The sequence below is a fragment of the Lygodium microphyllum genome, chromosome 11 (genome assembly GCF_053477565.2).
Source record: "Lygodium microphyllum isolate KBCC chromosome 11, Lygodium_microphyllum_v1.1.10, whole genome shotgun sequence".
Classification (NCBI taxonomy): domain Eukaryota; kingdom Viridiplantae; phylum Streptophyta; class Polypodiopsida; order Schizaeales; family Lygodiaceae; genus Lygodium; species Lygodium microphyllum.
The window spans coordinates 79,311,553-79,331,410 of record NC_141145.1 but is presented as its reverse complement, the minus strand read 5'-3'; the positions used below and the strand labels follow the sequence as shown (position 1 = coordinate 79,331,410).

Below are 19,858 nucleotides of genomic sequence, written 5' to 3'. Positions count from 1 at the left end.
ATTGCAAGCTCTTCACAATTGTTGGCACAAGAATAAATGGAATTTGATCATCCTGAGGTGGAGATCGGATGTTGTCGATGGAGCTAGCATGGTACTGAAGAAGTTATGACATACTTGGTAGCAGACTAGCTAGAGTTGCCAATGTAGAGAAAGTTGGAGATGGCTACAAAGAAGGTATTGCAAAAAGTATGTCTAATTTAAGTGATAGCACCAAAGCAATTGTAGCAATACTCAAGTTGGCCAGTGTCAAGGATGTTGTACTATCAATAACAAGGAGAGCACATCATTGTAATGGTGGGACAACTTGTAAGTATGCCTTGCATAGGGATGTTGATGATGGACGTGGGGCTAGCAATCACAAGGAGCATTAACATGAGCTAGATTTTTAAGATGATAATTGTGACATCGGAATTTGCACCAATCATCTCTTCATGTTTCTTACCTCTAGGACTAGAAATTACAAAAGAGGGAGACTCAAACATTATTCTAGGAAATAGACATCATTCATTTTCCATCTCTATTTGGAAAACTATATTGGTTTGGCAATACCAAAGTAGTTGTGGTATCGTGTTTGCATGCTACGAGCTTCTCAAAAAAAGGCAATGCAGAGATTATGCAATTTTTTGTAGTTTTGTAAGTAATGCTATAATGAATACATTCACTTTGGAATGCTTGCGCAACAAAATTAAGACAATGTACTTGGCTAGCTTGGATAAATTTAAATTGCTTATAGTAGGATAATGTTAATATGAGAGAGAGAGAGAGAGAGAAGTAATGGCATCCTCTTTATCTTCTCCACCTTCATTGTCTAGTGACCTATCATCCTACCATGTTGGTAGGCTCCATGTATCCACATTAAGGACCTTAGAAGTAACTCAACCCTCTAGTTATCTGCATGGCCCTCCTTCATATATGTCATTATTATCATCATCGATGCATTACTATCCATGGATTCATGATCATCCAATCCATTTTGCCAAAGGGCCATGATTTGAGAGCGGGACTCCCTGGATGACCTCCCACATGAATGAATTCCCAAAGCTGGTATGAGTGAAAGATGGTCCACGAAAAGTCACTTCCAAGTAGAGTGCAATGGTTTTCAATTTTCCACGAGCTGCCATAATGAACCTATTTATAGATTAGGTCCCATGCATATTTTCAAGAATGTTAGCACCATGCTATGGGATCATATCATAGGAAAGAGACACCCTAGGGGCATAAATGGATTTAAAGGAGGTGGGAAGATGGAGGTGCTTTGGCCACAAACAAGCTCTAAATGTCGTGTGCAACTACTTCATGCTCCTTGGGTCCTATCCAATAAAGAGGAGTGTATGGTGAACCAAATTATCAAATCTATCGGATAGTTTTTAATGCATTGAATTTCTAGCTGTTTGTACTAGCAATTGATAGTACAATATCCTTGCCACCAGCCAACTCTAGTACTATTGCAATTGCTCCAATGTTATCACTTAAATTAGATATACTTTTTGCAATACCTTCTTTGCTGCCATTGCTATCTTTACCCTTTGATAGGGCTTTGATATGCCCCTCTCGCATGCTGATATAAATGCTAATGTAACTTCTCATAATAACAATCCCTTCTAATTTTACACCACCCTCCACTTGCGATAATAGTCCCCTTAATGAGTGTGCAAATGATCTTGGCAACCACCTTACTTAATGTACATATTTCAATTATTTAATACACATCACATTACAAAATGAGTGTGCTCTCTTTTCGATCTCTCTAAGTGTACCCCTGGTATTGATTCCCTTCTCTTTGAAAGGCTCTAATTTTTATCTCTGTAAGTGTACCCCTCGTAGTGATTCCCTTCTGTGTGAAAGGCTAGAGGATGTTTTCTTTTGTGCACTTTTCCACTATCTTTTGTAGTTCATCGCGTTCTTCTATAGCTAGGTCCTCTTCCCTACACTTCTCATCTTTTGAAGATCCTATTTATATGTTTTGCTTGACAACCCAAAGCAAACTCCACATTTATGGTTGCATAAGGTTGATTCCTTTGTGTTGTCTAAAGGTTCTATTCACCAACCATTGAACCTAGTATTTGCATTCATCATATATCCAGTTTGTTTTAGTAGTTACCTTATATTTTAAAGATATATAAGCAGACTCCACATTTATGGTTGCATAAGGTTAATTCCTTTGTGTTGTCTAAAGGTTCTATTCACCAACCACTGAACCTAGTATTTGCATTCATCATATATCCAGTTTGTTTTAGTAGTTACCTTATATTTTGAAGATATATAAGCAAACTCCACATTTATGGTTGCATAAGGTTAATTCCTTTGTGTTGTCTAAAGGTTCTATTCACCAACCACTGAACCTAGTATTTGCATTCATCATATATCCAGTTTGTTTTAGTAGTTACCTTATGTTTTGAAGATATATCTCTATTGGGTTCATCAATAATAATTGTGTTAACTTGGGCTAAAGAGGAGCTTTGCATTGCCTTTGCTATTACTAATTTAAGACCTTTGTCTTACTAATTCTCAGGAATGCAAGTAGAGTGATGTAAACAACGCCTGCAACAATCCAAATTTAGGCTCTAAACATACTTAAATCCTCTAGCCGCCCTCCAAATTTGTAGAAATTGTAGACTAGTTTTTCATCTGTTTCTCTTAATTGTCAACTATCATTGGATGATTGCCCATGTGAATCTCATGAAATATAATACATATCTCAAATTTCCTATGCCCATTCGACCAAGAAAATGCTATACCAACCTTGTGTCAGCTGCTCATTCTAATCCTTGCTTTGCTATAAAATCTCTCTTAGTTGCACAATCTCTACGTCAACTCACCACTCTTGTTGGGTGGTCTAAACAAAGCACACATGCAACTTTCAAGTGTAAACATCAATATTTAGATGAAAATATTCAAGCAGGACATACATACAAAGATGTTATTGGATTAATAAATAGAGACCGGCTTTCTTGTTTGTTATCGATGCACTACATATACTTTCAAAGGCCATTGCGTGAGTTATCCTTCGATGATCAGTAGGATGCCACATGCGGCATATAGCATAGAAAATATAGTATTATGCCTTGCTTGATCTCGGTGTGACAATAAGAGGAAAGCCGTTAGCAGGAACAGGCATTGGGTCTCTACGAACCCTTTCGTTCGGATTCTCCATTTCCCAATCATAATTCATTGTGAGGTGGTGGAAGAAGACGAGGATGAACATCTTGGCAAAGTCGATGCCCTGACACATGTGGGCGCCACCTCCAAAGGGCGAGAAGACGTAAGGTGCCACAGACGTAGATGAGTCGGCCATGAACCGCGACGGGTCAAATTGGAGAGGCTCGGGGAAGTATTTCTCGTCGAGGTTGGTCTCACACAAGTTGTGCATTATCTGCACAAAGTAGCCCACAATAGCATATAATGAGCAGCCATCGAGAATATGTTAAGGGTTCAATGTTTCAAAACATTTTACATCACCAGATAAGATTCGATCGTTTTCTAGAAACCAAATCTAAGTGTTTTCACAACAATTACAACTCACCTTCCATCCCTGAGGTATTCTAAACCCGCCGTATTCGAAGTCTGCAATCGACACTTTGCAGGACCAATGTGTTGTAGGTTCAAGTCTCAATGTCTCTTGGACGACGCACCATGTGTATTTCATCTTCTGAAGATCCTCCCATGTAAGCGTGTCATTGCCCGGACCTTTAGCACGTGCAATCTCCTGATGCTCTGGAAAGGCATGAACGATAGGTTTGTGAAGCTAGGTTACAGTCAGCAGAGACTCTCGGGTGCTGAACCAGGAATTAATTAACTTGCAATGCGATATTCTGAGGCAGTGCTAACAGAAAACAGCATTCTACCTTTGTGAAGAACCAACCTGTCCTGTACAAGAATCTCCCTAATGCCTGTTTCAAGTGTCTCAAAACGGGACATTTCATTCGAAACTGCCCTGAGTGGAAGGATAGAGTGAGTCGAGAACCCAACAAGGTGAATCCCCATCCTAAAATCGGTGACCCACAAGATGATGGGTTCCAATCGGTCAGTAAGAAGGGTAAGAGTAAACATCAGTCATCCCAGAAACAAAACATTAATAGTAAGAGTAAAAACACTCATAACAACAGATACTCCCCCCTTCTCATAAACTTAGAGGATACACTAGCAGGGAATAGTGAGAAGGGGGTAACTGGGGCAAAGGGCGAGGATGCTATAGCAGAGCTAGTCTCTGATGAGGTAATAGTGGAAGAAACTCAAGGTGAAAACAAGGGGCAGACCACCAAGACTGATGACAACGTCATACATCCAGAAAACTTAAACTTTGACCTCAATGAACAGAATGAAGATGTAGAGTTTACGCAGGCAGAGGAAGAGGAACTTCCAATGGGAAGAGAACCCCCTCTTAGCCCTATCCCTACTCAAAACCCCAACCAAAGAGGTAGGTAATAGTCAAAACGCCAAAAGAAGGTTCTCAAGTGTAGGGCAAAGTGCTAGTAACCCATTTGGGCAAACAAAGGGACCTCAGAAGAAAGGGAAACCAAAAAAAACATAAATATGGATAATGAATAAACTAAAAATTGTTTCTTATAACATCAAGGGGTTGACTGACCCCAAAAGGGCAACGATACTCAGGAAATAGCTCAAAGTTAGTGCCATCCTCCCCGATGTTATTTGCCTACAGGAAATAAAAGTGTCAGGTCCCCCTCTTCTTAAGAATCTACAGTCAGTGTCTAAGGAATATGTATGGTTCATAACAAACCACACCAATAGGAGAGGAGGAACATGCATAGGTGTCTCCGTCAAAATTAACGATCAAATATGTAAGACAATGATAGATACAGAGAATCACTGGGTGGCAATCCTTTTTAAGAATCAGGATGAATTTGCTGTTGTCTCAGTGTATGCCCCTAATACTTCTACTGAAAGATGCAAGCTTTGGGATTCATTTCAGGTTATTAATTGCCCCATTATTATTGCAGGTGACTTCAATATGGTTGAAACATGTAAAGACAGGTATTTGGAAAAAGGTACATGTCTTGCAGGAACTGAAAAGAGTAAGTGGTTGGTAACTAAAGCCTATCATGGGCTCACGGATGTAAGTGAACAACTAGGATTTACTTGGAGTAACAATCAAAGTGGATCCTCTTTACGTAAGGCTAGACTTGATAGATTTTATGTTTCTGCAGGTCTACTGGCCTCCTATGCCAATCTTAAAGTTAAAGTTCTAGATAACTTAGTTATGTCTGACCATAAGCCTATGCAGCTGACTCTCTGTAACTCATCCCAAATAATAAGAGCTGGCTGGTTTCATACAAACCCCAGATTATTCCAAAACAAAACAGTTAGGGACTCCATCAAAGAAATCTGGACAATGGCCTTCCGGCAAACAGTCTCCCCAACTCATTCATGGGCTTAGAGACACTCAATTATTTTTTAGGGATGTCAAAAGTAAAAAAGTTCAGCAGAATAGGGAGTATAGAGCTAGACAATACTCAGCATATGAATCCTTGGAGATTAGGATAGAAGCTGGGGAGATCCAACTGCAACATGACCTACAAAGAATCAAGTAGGAACTTAGATCTGCTGAAGAAAAAGAAGCTATGGACATACAACTCTTCACTAGGCAATGGTGGGCTGGCAAAGCAGATAAACCCACCAAAGACATGTTCCAAGTCCTTTTTTTTAAAAAGGATAGAGACTCCATCCCTTTGCTAAGAAAGGAAGATGGCACACATGCACAAAACAATGGTGAGAATCTCCTTATAGCCAAGGAATTCTTCTCTAAAATGTTTAGCTCCCCTAGAGAGAGCTCACCAGAAGAGATAACTGCCAAGGCTAAGATAGCGATGGCTAGGAGGAAAGTTGTGTCAGAGTGCAGCGGTGCAGAAGCGTAGGACTGAGAGTGAGAGAATGCAGAGAGAGAAGGGAGAGAAAGAGACAGTGGACAATGAAGATCTGCTGCATAAAGAATGCTGAATACAAAGATATACACGGGCGCAGTGCGCTGGACTGCGTGTCTCCACCTCGACGATGTGACCTGCTGTCCACCTTGAAGTCTGCTGCAGTCTGCACTGTCTGTTGTCTGAAATCTGTGAACAGAGACAAAAATCTGCACGGCACCCGTCTGTAATCTGCGACAGAGAAGAGTGGGCAGACTGCTGGAAACATCGGGTATTTATAGCCGAAACCTGCCACGAACTGGGGCGCCAGAAAATAGGGCGCAGCCTGAATAAGTCGGCTGCAGACAGTCGAACTGCCATGTGGCAGTCCGACTGCACAGTCCGACTGCTGCTGGTCCGACTTCTGCTGGAACTGCCCTCCAAGACAGGCTATGATCTCTGACACCCCCTCTCAGAGCCTGGACAGGGCAGAAGCCTGAGGGATCTGGAATGTTGCCGAAGTAGAGCCTGAGGAAGCGCCTTCGTAAACAGATCCGCAAGATTGTCCTCCGTCTTGCAATACTCCACAGTGATGGTCTCATCCAGAAGCTTTTCTCGGATGAAGTGGTACTGAATCTCAATGTGCTTCGTCCGGGCATGAAAAACAGGGTTCCGCGCCAAGGCAATGCAACTCTCATTGTCACATCGCAGCAATGTAGGACGAGTCTGGGGGCACCCAAGCTCCTCCAACAATCTCCGAAGCCACACAACCTCGCATGTGGTGGAAGATGCGGCCCGATACTCCGCCTCAGTAGACCAAAGGGCTACCATGGGCTGCTTCTTGCTACTCCATGAAATAACACCTGCACCCAAAGTAAAGCAATAACCTGTAGTAGACCGCCTGTGGTCCACGTCACCGGCCCAATCCGAGTCGCTCCAACCTGCAAGTACAAGATCTAACCCATCTTTCCCTGCGGGGTAATGAATCCCCAAATCAGACGCCCCCTCAGATACCGAAGTATCCGCTGAGCAGCCTGCCAATGCACCGTCTTAGGTTCACTCATGAACCCTGCCAAGAGCCCAACAGCAAAACATAGATCAACCTTGGTGTTGAGAAGCCAAATCAAGGACCCTATCAACTGTCGATAGCGGGACGTATCCGCCAAAGGAGAAGCTGTATGGAAAGTGGCCTTCCAGTTCGGATCCATAGGAGTAGAGAGGGCCCGACAATCTTCCATCTCAAAAGACACCAAGAGCTCATGTACATATCTCTGTTGGGAGAGAAAGATCCCCCTCTGAGACTGATAAATCTCATGGCCTAAAAAGAAATGGAGTAGCCCCAAATCCGTCATCTCGAACGTCCGATGTAAAGCTGACTTTGTCTCCTGGACCTGCTGTGCATCATCCATCACCTGTGACAATCAAATCATCAACATATAATACAAACAGCACACAACCATCCTCGGAAGTGTAAACATACAGCTGCGGATCGGCCTTGGACCGCCGATATCCCAACTGAGACTTGAGGAACGAATCAATCTTCTCGTTCCAAGCTCGCGGGGCCTGCTTGAGGCCATACAGGGCCTTCTTCAACCTGTAGACGTTCCCATCTGAAGAACCAAAGCCAGGAGGCTGCTCAACGTAGATCTCCTCCTTCAAATCATCATTCAGGAAGGCCGACTTCACATCCAACTGATAAACATGCCATCTCCTATGGCCAGCCAAAGCAAGAACAGCTCTAATGGTTGCCATACGAGCTGTGGGGGCAAAGGTGTCATGACAGTCAATCCCTGGGCGCCGGGCAAAACCCTTAGCAACAAGGCGAGCCTTGTGCTTATCCAAAGTACCATCACTGAGATATTTGGTCTTGAAGACCCACTTGACTCCAATCACCTTCTTCTTCGGGGGGCGTGGCACAAGTGACCAAGAGCCATTCCTCTCAATAGCCTCCAACTCAGCTTCCATAGCTTTCTTCCATGGGGCGGACTGTAAAGCCTCCTTCACGGAGGTGGGCTCTCGATCCTGCATAACATGGGACATCAAACAATAATTGGAGCAAACAAGCTCCGAAGAATGCGCCTGGTGCCTCCGTGACCGCCGTGGACCATCCTGCGGTCCCCACTCCTCAAGAACCCCCTCGATCCCTGAATCACGGAGTGTGTCACGGGCCCAACAAGGAGGAGGCCGAACCTCCCCTCGTCGTTCTCCATCAGTAAAAGACTCTGGAATGTCCACCGGGGGTAACTCCGTAGAAGAGTCCGGTGGAACACTAGACTTTGTGTCAGAAACAGAATCATAATCAAAAGGTACGGGCTCCAGTGGAACTGTAGAAGGAGCCCAACTCTCCCCTGGATCTCCAAGAACGGAATGCTCATCACCCGTTGAAGAAGCCGGAACCTCCACAAACCGCACATCACGGCTAGTATATACATCCCGCTTGACGGGATCATACAGTCGGTAGCCTTGGGACTGGGAGCTGTAGCCAACAAATACCTGTTTTCGGAAAGCCGCTTCAAATTTATCACGGTGAGCCTTGGGAATGTAAACATAGGCATCACACCCAAAGACTCGAAAGTAAGAAACATCTAGCTTCGTCCCAAAATAAGCCTCAAATGGAGTCATCCCTTCCACGGCCGAAGTAGGGGATCGATTAAGAATGTGGACGGCAGTAGCCACAGCCTCGGCCCACAGAACCTAAGGGGTCTGTCGGTGCTCCATCATGGTACGCGCCATCTCGATCACACTACGGTTCTTCCGTTCTAGAATACCATTTTCTTGAGGAGTATTGGTATTGGCAAACTCCTGGTGAATTCCTCTATCTGCACAAAATCGAGCAAATTCATTAGACACAAATTCACCTCCCTTGTCGGATCGCAAGGTCTTCAACTTCCGGCCTGATCGGTTCTCCTCAAAGAGAAGCCAATCCTTGAAGTGTGAGAAAGCTTCTGACTTTAGTGCCAAAAAGTAGGCCCATATCATCCTGCTGTAGTCATCCACGATCAGCATGAAGTACGAGCTCCTACGCAAGGACTCATTCCTCATAGGGCCACATAGATCCGTAGATACTAACTCCATCGGTGAAGTAGACCGCCGCGAAGCGGTGTGGGAAATGGCATCCCTATGCTGCTTCCCCCGTATTTAGGAGACACATGGCTGCTGGCTCACCACTGTATCCGGCAACCCTCGAACAAGTTGTCCACGTGACGCCCTCCGAAGATAGTCATAGTTCAGGTGACCAAACCGAGCATGCCATAACTCAGACTGTGACTGTGAGGTAAGAAGAAGAGTAGAAAGGACAGTGGAAGACTTCAGTTTGTAAATGCCGTTCTCCTCATATCCAGATGATAGAACCTTCCTCGATTCACGATCAAGGACTCGCACAGTAGAACTGTCAAACTCCACCAAAAGACCAAGGGAGCAAATCTTTTGAACTGAAAGGATATGGTACCCTAATCCTGGTACATGCAAAACCTCTGACGTATGGGTGCCACCTCGTCCATCCGGAATAAGCTGCATCTTATCCCGACCTGCAATAAAAACTGAAGAGCTGTCTCCAATGAGAACCTGCCCACGCGAAGGTCGCAGCTGGGCAACACCATCTGATGAAGGAGTCATGTGCCGTGAGGCACCACTATTAACAATCCACTCTCGAGCTTGGGAAGCCGCCATCGCAGCATCAGAAGCATTCGGTGAAGCATCCTCAATGACAACTAGATGTAAAAATGCAGCTGATGAGGGTGCAGCCACCGCTCCAGAATCCTTGGTATCCTTCTTCTTGGTATCCTTCGTGTCTTTGTCAGGGCAATCCTTCTTCCAATGGCCAGTCTTTCCACAAATATGACATGTGGAGTCTTTGTCCTTGTCCTTCTCCTTGTCCTTCTTGGACTTGTTATCCCCCTTCTTCTTCTTTTGATCCTTCCCCTTCTTCTGAGAGGCTTGACCTGTTAACGCCTCCGTCTTGGAAGCATTCTGTCCCTTTAACTGTCCCTCTTGGTCCAAGACCATAGGAACCAACTCTTCCCACCGAAGAGTAGACTCTCGCCCCGAAGCTATAAGGGCAGAGTAAAATGTACCGAATCGTGGCGGCAACTGGGACAATAGTGTGATCGCCATGTCTTCGGAGGAAATCGGCTTCCCCACATTCTGAACCTGCATCTGTAGCTGCCTTAGCTTGTTAATGTGTTCCCTTAGCGAAGAAGACTTATTGACGGACAAGGTCCACATCTGTACCTCCAAAGAAACCCTCTTCATCAGGGTCATCCGATTGTACATTTGATCAAGCTCCAGTCATATCTCACGAGCCACCGTCAAGTGCTCGATGTGAGTGATCACGGCTGTAGTGCATGATAGAAAGAGAAAGGATCGAATCCTGGCATTCAGTTTGTCCCAATGAGACTGAGCCCTGGCTAACTCCGCACGAGCATCGGAAGAGAGTTTGGACTCATCTCTTACCGAAGGCCGGTCAATATCTTCCTGGACCAACTCTGCCAAATCATAGGACTCAAGGATGGCCAACATCATAACGCGCCAAATGCGGTAGTTGTCGCCGTCGAGCTTCTGATCTTTAGGAAGAGCCGGTAGGACAGGCACCTTCCGGTCCATAATCACCTGGAACTCCAAGTCCATCTTTGTAGACATCTTCACCTGCAATGCCTTCTCAAACGCAAAAGCAGCCCCCTCTGACTGGGTAAACTCAGCCTGCTAAGGCTCTTCCGCGTCCCGAAGCTTCTTCACCCGTCGGAGGCGATGAAAAAGCAAAACCTGCACTTTTAGGTTGAAAACTCAAACTTTCTCCGCGTCAAACAGCAGTAAATAGCAGCAAATCCAACACCTGTACTCCTTTCCTGTGCGCCCACACTCGTTTCAGCCTTGTTCCAAGGCGCAGCCCTCCTGTCTACCCTTAAACGCAAAAAACGCAAATTTGTGTTGCGATGGAAACTCCTCTTCAGGTTGATTCTGTGCTCAGTCAGCCCTCAAACACTGCTCTGATACCATGTCAGAGTGCAGCGGTGCGGAAGCGTAGGACTGAGAGTGAGAGAACGCAGAGAGAGAAGGGAGAGAAAGAGACAGTGGACAATGAAGATCTGCTGTACAAAAAATGCTGAATACAAAGATATACACGGACGCAGTGCGGTGGACTGCGTGTCTCCACCTCGACGATGCGACCTGCTGTCCACCTCGAAGTCTGCTGCAGTCTGCACTGTCTGCTGTCTGAAATCTGTGAACAGAGACAGAAATCTGCACGGCACCCGTCTGTAATCTGCGACAGAGAAGAGTGGGCAGACTGCTGGAAACATCGGGTATTTATAGCCGAAACCTGCCACGAACTGGGGCGCCAGAAAATAGGGCACAGCCTGAATAAGTCGGCTGCAGTCAGTCGGACTGCCACGTGGCAGTCTGACTGCTGCTGGTCCGACTTCTTCTGGAACTGCCCTCCAAGACAGGCTATGATCTCTGACAAGTTGTCCCTCCAAGCTTGGCTGAGGTTCTAGATGGGGAGCTCTCAGCTATTGAGATCAGTGACACCATTGACTCTCTAGCATCAAGGAAAAGCCCAGGGATTGATGGCCTTCCGAATGAATTCTTCAAAGAATTCAAAGACTTTCGTATTCCGCCCCTTCTCATGGTATGGAGAGAATCCCTAAAATTTGGAGCCTTGCCTCACACAATCAATGAAGGGGTAGTCAAGCTAATCCATAAGAGAGATGACAAAGAGCTCCTAGCTAATTGAAGACCCATCACTTGTCTCACATCAGCATATAAGGGTCTTTGCTAAAGCCATAGCTAGAAGGCTATCTGACCAACTTGATCACTGGATAAGAAAAGAACAAAAGGGGTTCATTAAAGGGAGATACATCCTAGACTCAAAATTGCCCTATGGGAAGGCATTGAACAAGCCCAAAAAACTAACCAAGATTTTGTGTTCTTCAAGATTGATTTTGACAAAACTTATGATAGGTTAGAATGGGATTTTATCCTTCAATCCCTCCATGATATGGGGCTAGGGAGAAAGTTCATCAAATATATTAGTACCCTTTTGGGTAATGCTTCCACAAGAATAGCCATGAATGGGGAGATGATTGACTCTTTTCCCTTGAGGAGATCCATCAGGCAGGGTTGCCCTCTCACTCCCTCGCTGTTTGCCATTGCAGCTGATGCACTAGGGTGGCTTATTCAAGCTGAGATTGATAAGGGCAATATTAAAGGTATCAAACTCCCCAACAACAAAGACATGGTTCTCAACCAGTTTGCTGATGATACAAATAGTATGGTAAATAATGATCCAGTCTCATTAGTGGCCTTTTGGAACTACTTGCAAACCTTTTACAAGGCTTATGGCTTTGTGATCAACCCCAACAAAACATGAATTAAAACACTAATCAGTCCTTGTCCTAGTTGGCTCCTGGTTGAAGGATGCAAGGAGCTGGAAACAGGTAAAGTTTTTAGACTTTTAGGCATACCCATGGGCTTTGGAATCTCAATGAAACAAAGATGGGACTGGGTCTTAGAAAAAGTCAGGGGTAAGTTTGAAAAATGAAAGGGCTACAGCTCAATATGGCTAGAAGATGTATGGTTCTTAAACACATACTAATTCCTTCCACAATCTACTTTTTGGCTTGTTGGAAACCTTCTAAGGCAAGAGTGAAGCAACTAGAGCAACTAGGGAGAAACTTTCTTTGGAGTGGAGATGGGGCAAAATTCAAGGTACCTAAAGCATCTTGGGCTATATACACTACACCTAAGAAATCAAGAGGTCTTGGTCTTTCCAATCCTAGCATTCTGGCTGACAAACTGGTAGCCAAATGGATAGCAAGAAGCATCATAAGGGAAGAAGAGGACTGGATAACTTTAGTCAAGACAGCCACTCGCAAATTTCAGGTAAAGGGCTGCCTGAAATGGAAAGGCCTAGACCCACTAACAATAACTATATGTCCTATCAATCTAAAACCTAAAGATTGCTCACCTCTGGCAAAAGGACTCTGGGAGGCCTGGTTCAAGTACAAAAACCTATTAATCCCCTCTCCCCACCCCAACCTCGCTCTGCCCTGGTATTCCAAAGACTCCATCTTGTTCAACTTCCATAAGGGAGCTATTCCAGACAACCAATTAAACTTAGCCTACAAGCTCTTCAAGAAAGGAATTAGAAGCTGGAGGGACATTTGGGATCCAGCCCTTAAAAAGTGGATGACTGGGACACAACTAAAACAGAAATTCAAACTAAAAAGACAGGAACTGGACCTGATAACTGAAAGGGTACTCTTGTGGGGATCTAACATGCCGGTTATGAGCAATCTCAACCACCACTTCAATCACAAGGGGATCAGGTTGTTGGGGGACAAACCGCTATTACCCCTGCCTGACTTAATAAATAGTAATGCTCCACTCTGTAATAAACTGAATAACAAATGGCATATTAATTGGGCAATAGGACAATGGAATTACAGGTTTAATAACATTTGGACTCCCTCTATTCAACCAAAGATGTCCTGTCTGATGTGGCTCATTACCCTCAAAAGTCTGTGGACTAATGAGAGAGCACTCAAAGCTGGTCTAGGAAATGGACTGTGCACAAGGTGTGGCCAGCAGGTAGAATCAATCTCACATATTTTCCTTAACTGTACTAAAAATGCTAATATCTCGTGTTTTCTACAGGTCATTGTCTTCAAGTATCACCCCACTAAACTCACCTGGAAGGAGGTGTTACTGGGGGAAATATATGGTCTCCCTCCCCCAATTTGGAATTGGATCATAAGCTATTACTTATGGCACATTTGGATAAGCAGAAACAAGAAAATGTTTGAAAACACTGATGTGGATCCTATACATGGCCTGAAATTTGATCTCTTTTTGCAGGTTGAGAAAGACACAGCTACCATTCTCAAGCAGCATGAAGACAACTTAAAGGAGGGACTGGAGACTTCAGCCTCCAATGTGGATTTGGCAGCAATACTTCTAGATATCAAGAAGAAGGCTGAACAATGAATAAGGATTATTAGGATTTACAGTTCTGATGCTTAAGACCTGTTATGGTCTGATGGTTTTTGTATAACTGACTATGTGTCCACCTAAGCAATGGAAGCTTCCCAATTTTGAAGCAGCACGTAATCAACCACCTATAAAACTTTCTATTCTATATTAATACATCTTTATAGCTTCATGCAAAAAAAAAAAAAACAGCATTCTACCGTTTTTGTTCCGGCTATGGTAAAGCCTTAACTAATTAAGTATTTGTAATTATGAGGTTCTGGAACGACAACCTAGTCCGAGGCTCGTGAGAGAAAACATGTGTCATTTTCGTGTCCTAAAGCGTTGTAGAAAAGCCGGCATGGCAGCACGTCCGGGAGGCTTGTGTGCGGTTTCTACCTTCGGTAGACAAAATTTCACATGCTATCTATACGAGAAAGACAGGAGCTAGACCTTGGCGGAGGCGCTGGTAGCAGGCGGGATTATTGGCGAGGAAGCGGCAGGCCAGGGAGAGGGTGGAGGTGTTGGTATCGTGGCCGGAGAAGATGAGGGTGATGAGGTTGTCGATGGTCTCGTCGGGGGTGAGAGGGCGGCCCCGCTCGTCGGTGGCGAGCAGAATGGCCGAGAGAAGATCGTCGGGGGCGGTGGAGGAGACCAGCGCCGCCGTGCGCCGCTCGACCACGCGCTGCAGGAGAGCGCCGAGACGAGCGCGGGCTCGCCGGGCCTTGTAGTATCTCGTGCCGGGAAGATACAGCGGGATGGTGAGCAGGCCCGCGAAGAGCGTCCGGAAGAGGCCGTCCAGCTCCGAGTTCTGCACGCCCGCGGCCTCACACCCCTCGCCCATGAACAGTTCCGTCGCCACTCCCAGCGCGTGGGCCTTCACCAGCTCGTACAGTGACCCGACGCGGGCTCCTGCGGCCGGCCAGCGCTCCTGGAAATGGCGGCGTGTGAGGAGGTCCACCCGCTGCACGCAGCCGCGCAGCGCCTGCGGGCACAGGCCGCCCATGAGCAGCCGCCGCAGCCGCCGGTGCTGCGCGCCGCCGCTGGCCTGCGCCACAACGGAGCTGCGCCCAAGCACGCTCAGCACGGAGTTGGGCAACGTGTCCCGCACCAGCTTGCCTTCACTGCACAGCAGAAAGCGCGTGGCGTCGGGGCCCCCCATCACCACCATGCGCTCCAGGAACAACGACGTCCAGAACACCGACGCGCCCTCGCCGTACTTCCTCCGCCGGGTTTTGACAAAGTCCTGCGGTCGGTTCTCCCTCATGCAACGCAGGAAGTCCGCCGTCTCCCCCACCACCGGCAGCCCCCGGCTGCCGGGTGGGAGCGGGGCAGCTCCGCCACGCCGCCCTCGTGCCCCCCACTCGAAGACCTGCAGCAGCAAGAACAGCATCGCACACGCAGCCGCCCAATAGAGTGCAATTAGGTCTGCTGCCATACTCGTTGGCCGGAGGTAGTTCAGGGTGATCTGATGATTAACCCAGTTGATGCGGTTTTGCGCGTTGCCCCGTTAATGGTATCCAGCTTGTCGAACTCGTTTTTATATTGGCAGTCGGTAAAGAAGCCTCTTTTACTTCTAGTAAATGTTAGACTCTCACACGTGTAATATCTCATTTTCTCATCTCTTTCCCTTTTTTCATTAAAGCCTCTCCTCCTCGCCTCCATTTTTTAAATTAAAACTCTATTCTCTTTTTAATTAAATTTCCCCCCTTCCCCCCCTCTCTCTCATGTGTACTGCTTAGGTTCTCTCTCTCTCACTCTCACTCTCCTTTAATTAAATCAAACTTTTTTTTAAATCAAAAGTTTCTCTCTCTCTCTCTCTCAGATTAAACTTTTTAATTTATTTTTTTAATTAAATAATTTAAAATATTTTTTTATTTTAAAATTTTTTGAACATAGTTTTTCACACACTGTGAGAAAGAGATAGAATAAAAGAGAGAGAGAGAAGAAGAAGAAGACGAAGAGAGAAGGGGGAGAAAGAGGAAAGATAATAGTCTTTTTTTAATTAAACGTTTTTCTTCTCCCCCTTCCCCCTCTCTCTCATGCGTAGGGCCTAGGTTTTCTCTCTCTCTCTCTCTCTCTCTCTCTCTCTCTCTCTCTTTAAACTTTTTAATGTAATTAAAAAAGTTTAAAGAGAGAGAGAGAGAGAGAGAGGGGGGGTTAAGAGAGAGAAAGAGCGAGACAGAAAAAGAAAAAAGGAAAAGAGAGGAGAGAGGGGGGAGAGAGACAGAGAGAAGAAAATGAGAGAGAAAATAAGAAGAAGAAGAGAAAGAATTATAGAGAAAGGAAAGATAAAATTTAAAAGAAAGAGAAACAAAAAAGAAAAAAAACTTTCTTTTTAATTAAAATAAGGAGAGAGAGAGAGAGAGAGAGAGAGAGAAAGAGAGAGAAATATACAAAGAGCAAAAAAGAAAGAAGAGGAGAAGGAGGGAATAGAGAGAAAAAGAATTATAGAGAGAGGAAATATAAAATTTAAGAGAGAGAGAGAGAGAGAGAAAGGAAAAGAAAAAATGAAAAAAAAAAAGAGAGGGGGGGGATAGAGACAAAGAGAGAAAATAAGAAGAAAAGAGAGAATTTGAACACAGAGAGAATTATAGAGAAATGAAAGATAAAATTTAAAAGAATGAGAAAAGAAAAAAATTTAAAGAGGGAAGAAAAAAAGAAAAAAGAGGAGAGATAAGGAAATGAGAGGAGAGGGGGAGAGAGAGAGAGAGAGAGAGAGAGAATAAGAATAAGAAGAAGAGAGAGGAAAAGAGGAAGAGAGATGGAGAAAGAGAGAAAAGAGAAAAGTCTTTTTAAAATTTAAATATTTTTTGAGAGAGAGAGGAAGGGAGAGAGAAGGAGAGAGGGGGAAGAGAGAGAGAGAGAGAGAATATAAAATTTAAAAGAGAGAATGAGAGAAGAAAAAAAGGAAAATTAGGAGAAAGGGGAGAAGAAGAAAATGGGACATAAAGAGAGAGAGAGAGAGAGAGAGAGAGGAGAAGAGAGAGAATATAAACATAAAGAGAGAATTATATATAAGGAAAAGATAAAATTTACATACTTTAAGAGAGACTGGGGGGGGGGGGGAAGAAAGTGAAAGAAGAAGAAGAAGAGAGAGAGAACATGTAGAGAGAATTATAGAGAGAGAAAAGATAAAATTTTAAAAATAGAGAAGAAAGAGAGAAGGAAAAGAGAGGAGAGAGAGAGAGAGAAGAAGAAAAAAATAGGAAAAAATAGGAGAGAGAGAGAGAGAGAGAGAAGGAAAAGAGGAGAGAGGGGGGAGAATAAAATGAGAGAGAGAGAAGAAAAGCGGGGAGAGAAAAAAAGGAGAGAGAGAGAGAGAACCAGGAGAGGAAAAAAACTGAAATAGAAGACAGAGAGAGAGAGAGAGAGAGAGAGAATTAGACATAGAGAATTTCTGGGGGAGGAGAGAAAGAGAGACAGAGGAAAAAGAGGAAAATTAGACATAGGGAATTTTTGGGGGGGAGAGAGAAGAAAAAGAGGAGAGAGAAAGATGAGAAATGGATTGTTGAGTGAAGTTTGCTTGCTGCTTCGAGGCAGTGAAGCTACCGCGAAGCGGCCTAGCGTTCTATGCGCACGAAGGGCGCGCAGAACGCTAGTAGATATTAGAGAGCGTATGCCCCCCACCAAAAAAAAGTAAATCCCAAAGGCTCCAGGACGGAGTTGCTACACTTGCCATATGAAGGTAAGGCTCTTATATTCCCAAAACTAAAAGAAAAGCGTGAATACAACGCCACACCTTAAGGTGGCACTATAATTTATTTATTTCTATTCTAAATATTATTTAGAGGTTTGTCTTTGGGATCCAAGTTAATAAGAAGGCTCCCAAGCCTATGTCACACAAGGAGGATATGTTCATATTCTCTCTCTTTTTTTATTATCTCTCTCTCTCTCTCTCTTTCTTCTCCTCCCCTTCTCATAATTTTCCTTTTTTCTTCTCTCTCCTTCTTTTTCCTTCTCTCCCTCTCTCTCTTTTAAATTTTATCTTTCCTCTCTATGTAATTCTCTCTCCATGTTCCCTCTCTCTCTCTCTTTTCTTTTTCTTCTTTCACACTCTCTCCCCCCCTCAATCTCTCTTAAAGTATGTAAAAGTTATATTTTCCCTATATATAATTCTCTCTCTATGTTCATATTCTCTCTCTCTCTCTCTCTCTCTCTCTCTCTCTCTCTCTCTCTCTCTATGTGCCTCCTTTTCTTCTCCTTCCCTTTCTCCTAATTTTCCTTTTTGTCTTCTCTCTTTCTCTTTCTCTCCCTTCCTCTCTCCTTCTCCTCCCTCAAAAAATATTTACATTTAAAAATACTTTTCTATTTTCTCTTTTTTCCCCATCTCTTTTCCTCTTTCTTTTTTTTCTTATTCTTCTTTTTTCTGTCTCTCTCCCTGCTTTTCTTCTCTCTATCACTCCCAGGGGGAGAGAGAGAGAGAGAAGAAAAATAAGAAGAAGAGAGAGGAAAAGAGGAAGAGAGATGGAGAAAAAGAGAAAAGAGAAAAGCTTTTTTAAAATTTAAATATTTTTTGAGAGAGAGAGGAAGGGAAAGAGAAGGAGAGAGGGGGGAACACAGAGAGAGAGAGAGAGAGAAAGAGAATATAAAATTTAAAAGAGAGAAGGAGAGAAGAAAAAGATAAAATTTAAAAGAGAGAGAAGAAAAAAAGGAAAATTAGGAGAAAGGGGAGAAGAAGAAAATGGGACAGAAAGAGAGAGAGAGAGGAGAAGAGAGATAATATAAACATAAAGAGAGAATTATATATAAGGAAAAGATAAAATTTGCATACTTTAAGAGAGACTGAGGGGAGGGAAGAAAGTGAAAGAAGAAGAAGAAGAGAGAGAATTATAGAGAGAGAAAAGATAAAATTTAAAAAATAGAGAAGAAAGAGAGAAGGAAAATAGAGGAGAGAGAGAGAGAAGAAAAAAAAAGGAAAAAAGAGGAGAGAGAGAGAGAGAGAAGGAAAAGAGAGGAGAGAGGGGGGAGAATAAAAGGAGAGAGAGAGAGAAGGAAAGCAGGGAGAGAAAAAAAGGAGAGAGAGAACCAAGAGAGGAAAAAAACTAAAATAGAAGGCAGAGAGAGAGAGAGAGAGAGAGAGAGAATTAGACATGGGGAATTTTTGGGGGGGAGAGAGAGAGAGAGAGGAAAAAGAGGAGAAAGAAAGATGAGAAATGGATTGTCGCTTGCCGCTTCGCGGCAGTGAAGCTATTGCAAAGCGGCCTAGCGTTCTGGGCGCGCGAAGCACCCGCAGAACACTAGTTGATTATATTAAGAAAGAATGTGATGTAATCATAAGGGCTTGCCAAGATAACAATAGAGATCCAAAGGCTTAGTGAATGCAAAGTCCGAAGGCTTTAAGGCTATAGAGTGGCATGGCTATGACAAAACTTAAATTGCGATAGACTTTGATACATAACTAGTCAAATTAAAGGGAGAGCAACCTTTTATCGTAAGTGTCAAAAATATCCTCACTCGATGAGATACATGGTATTAATGTGTGCACGTCACTAGAAGCCTAAGGAATTCTACCCAAAAGTAAATAAAAATGTTGACCCAATAAATTGTACCTTCACAAAAAGGCAAGAGAAAGCATTGATATTATGAGTGCCATCACCACTAAACCCTCCCATATTCCTAGAATTTAAGGCACTCATGTGCAATTATTTCAACAATAACATTACATCATAATACATGCCATGGGTTAAAGTAGAGGGTGAGAATATAGTCCTTAATTGAGTTGAGGAGGGTATAGAAATATGTTGGTATGCAATCCATGTATAGCCATTCCATCAATAAGATGACATCCTACCTAACCATTACTAATGCATACAAAACATAGTAACATAAGTGGCTATGTTGATAACCCATGTTGGCCTTTTATATATGTACCTACATATGTCTTTATATATACACTTTGCTTGATGTAGGCATATTCTACCAACCATGTTATTATTGCAAACAACAAAACGAGCATTATGAATGGCCGACAACATAACATTGTCAGGACCACCCTAGCTATTGTATCATTCTCAATGCTTATAGTGATTGCA

The 19,858-nt window shown here is 43.9% G+C and overlaps 1 protein-coding gene and 1 long non-coding RNA gene across 2 annotated transcripts; one reads left to right on the top strand and one right to left on the bottom strand.

Annotated features, from left to right (window-relative positions):
- Positions 1 to 2,891: 2,891 nt before the first annotated feature.
- Positions 2,892 to 15,341, bottom strand: LOC148029004 (cytochrome P450 716B1-like). The gene is made up of 3 exons (XM_087687784.1): positions 14,277 to 15,341; positions 3,524 to 3,714; positions 2,892 to 3,373 (listed from the first exon to the last, which is right to left on the bottom strand). Exons 1-3 carry the CDS (start codon positions 15,259 to 15,261, stop codon positions 3,059 to 3,061), a joined length of 1,491 nt encoding a protein of 496 aa, XP_087543910.1. The 5' UTR covers positions 15,262 to 15,341; the 3' UTR covers positions 2,892 to 3,058.
- On the top strand, positions 3,711 to 13,998 carry LOC148029005 (uncharacterized). Its single transcript, XR_015692360.1, has 2 exons — positions 3,711 to 5,006; positions 13,713 to 13,998. It is a non-coding gene; the product is annotated as an uncharacterized LOC148029005 (long non-coding RNA).
- Positions 15,342 to 19,858: the final 4,517 nt, after the last annotated feature.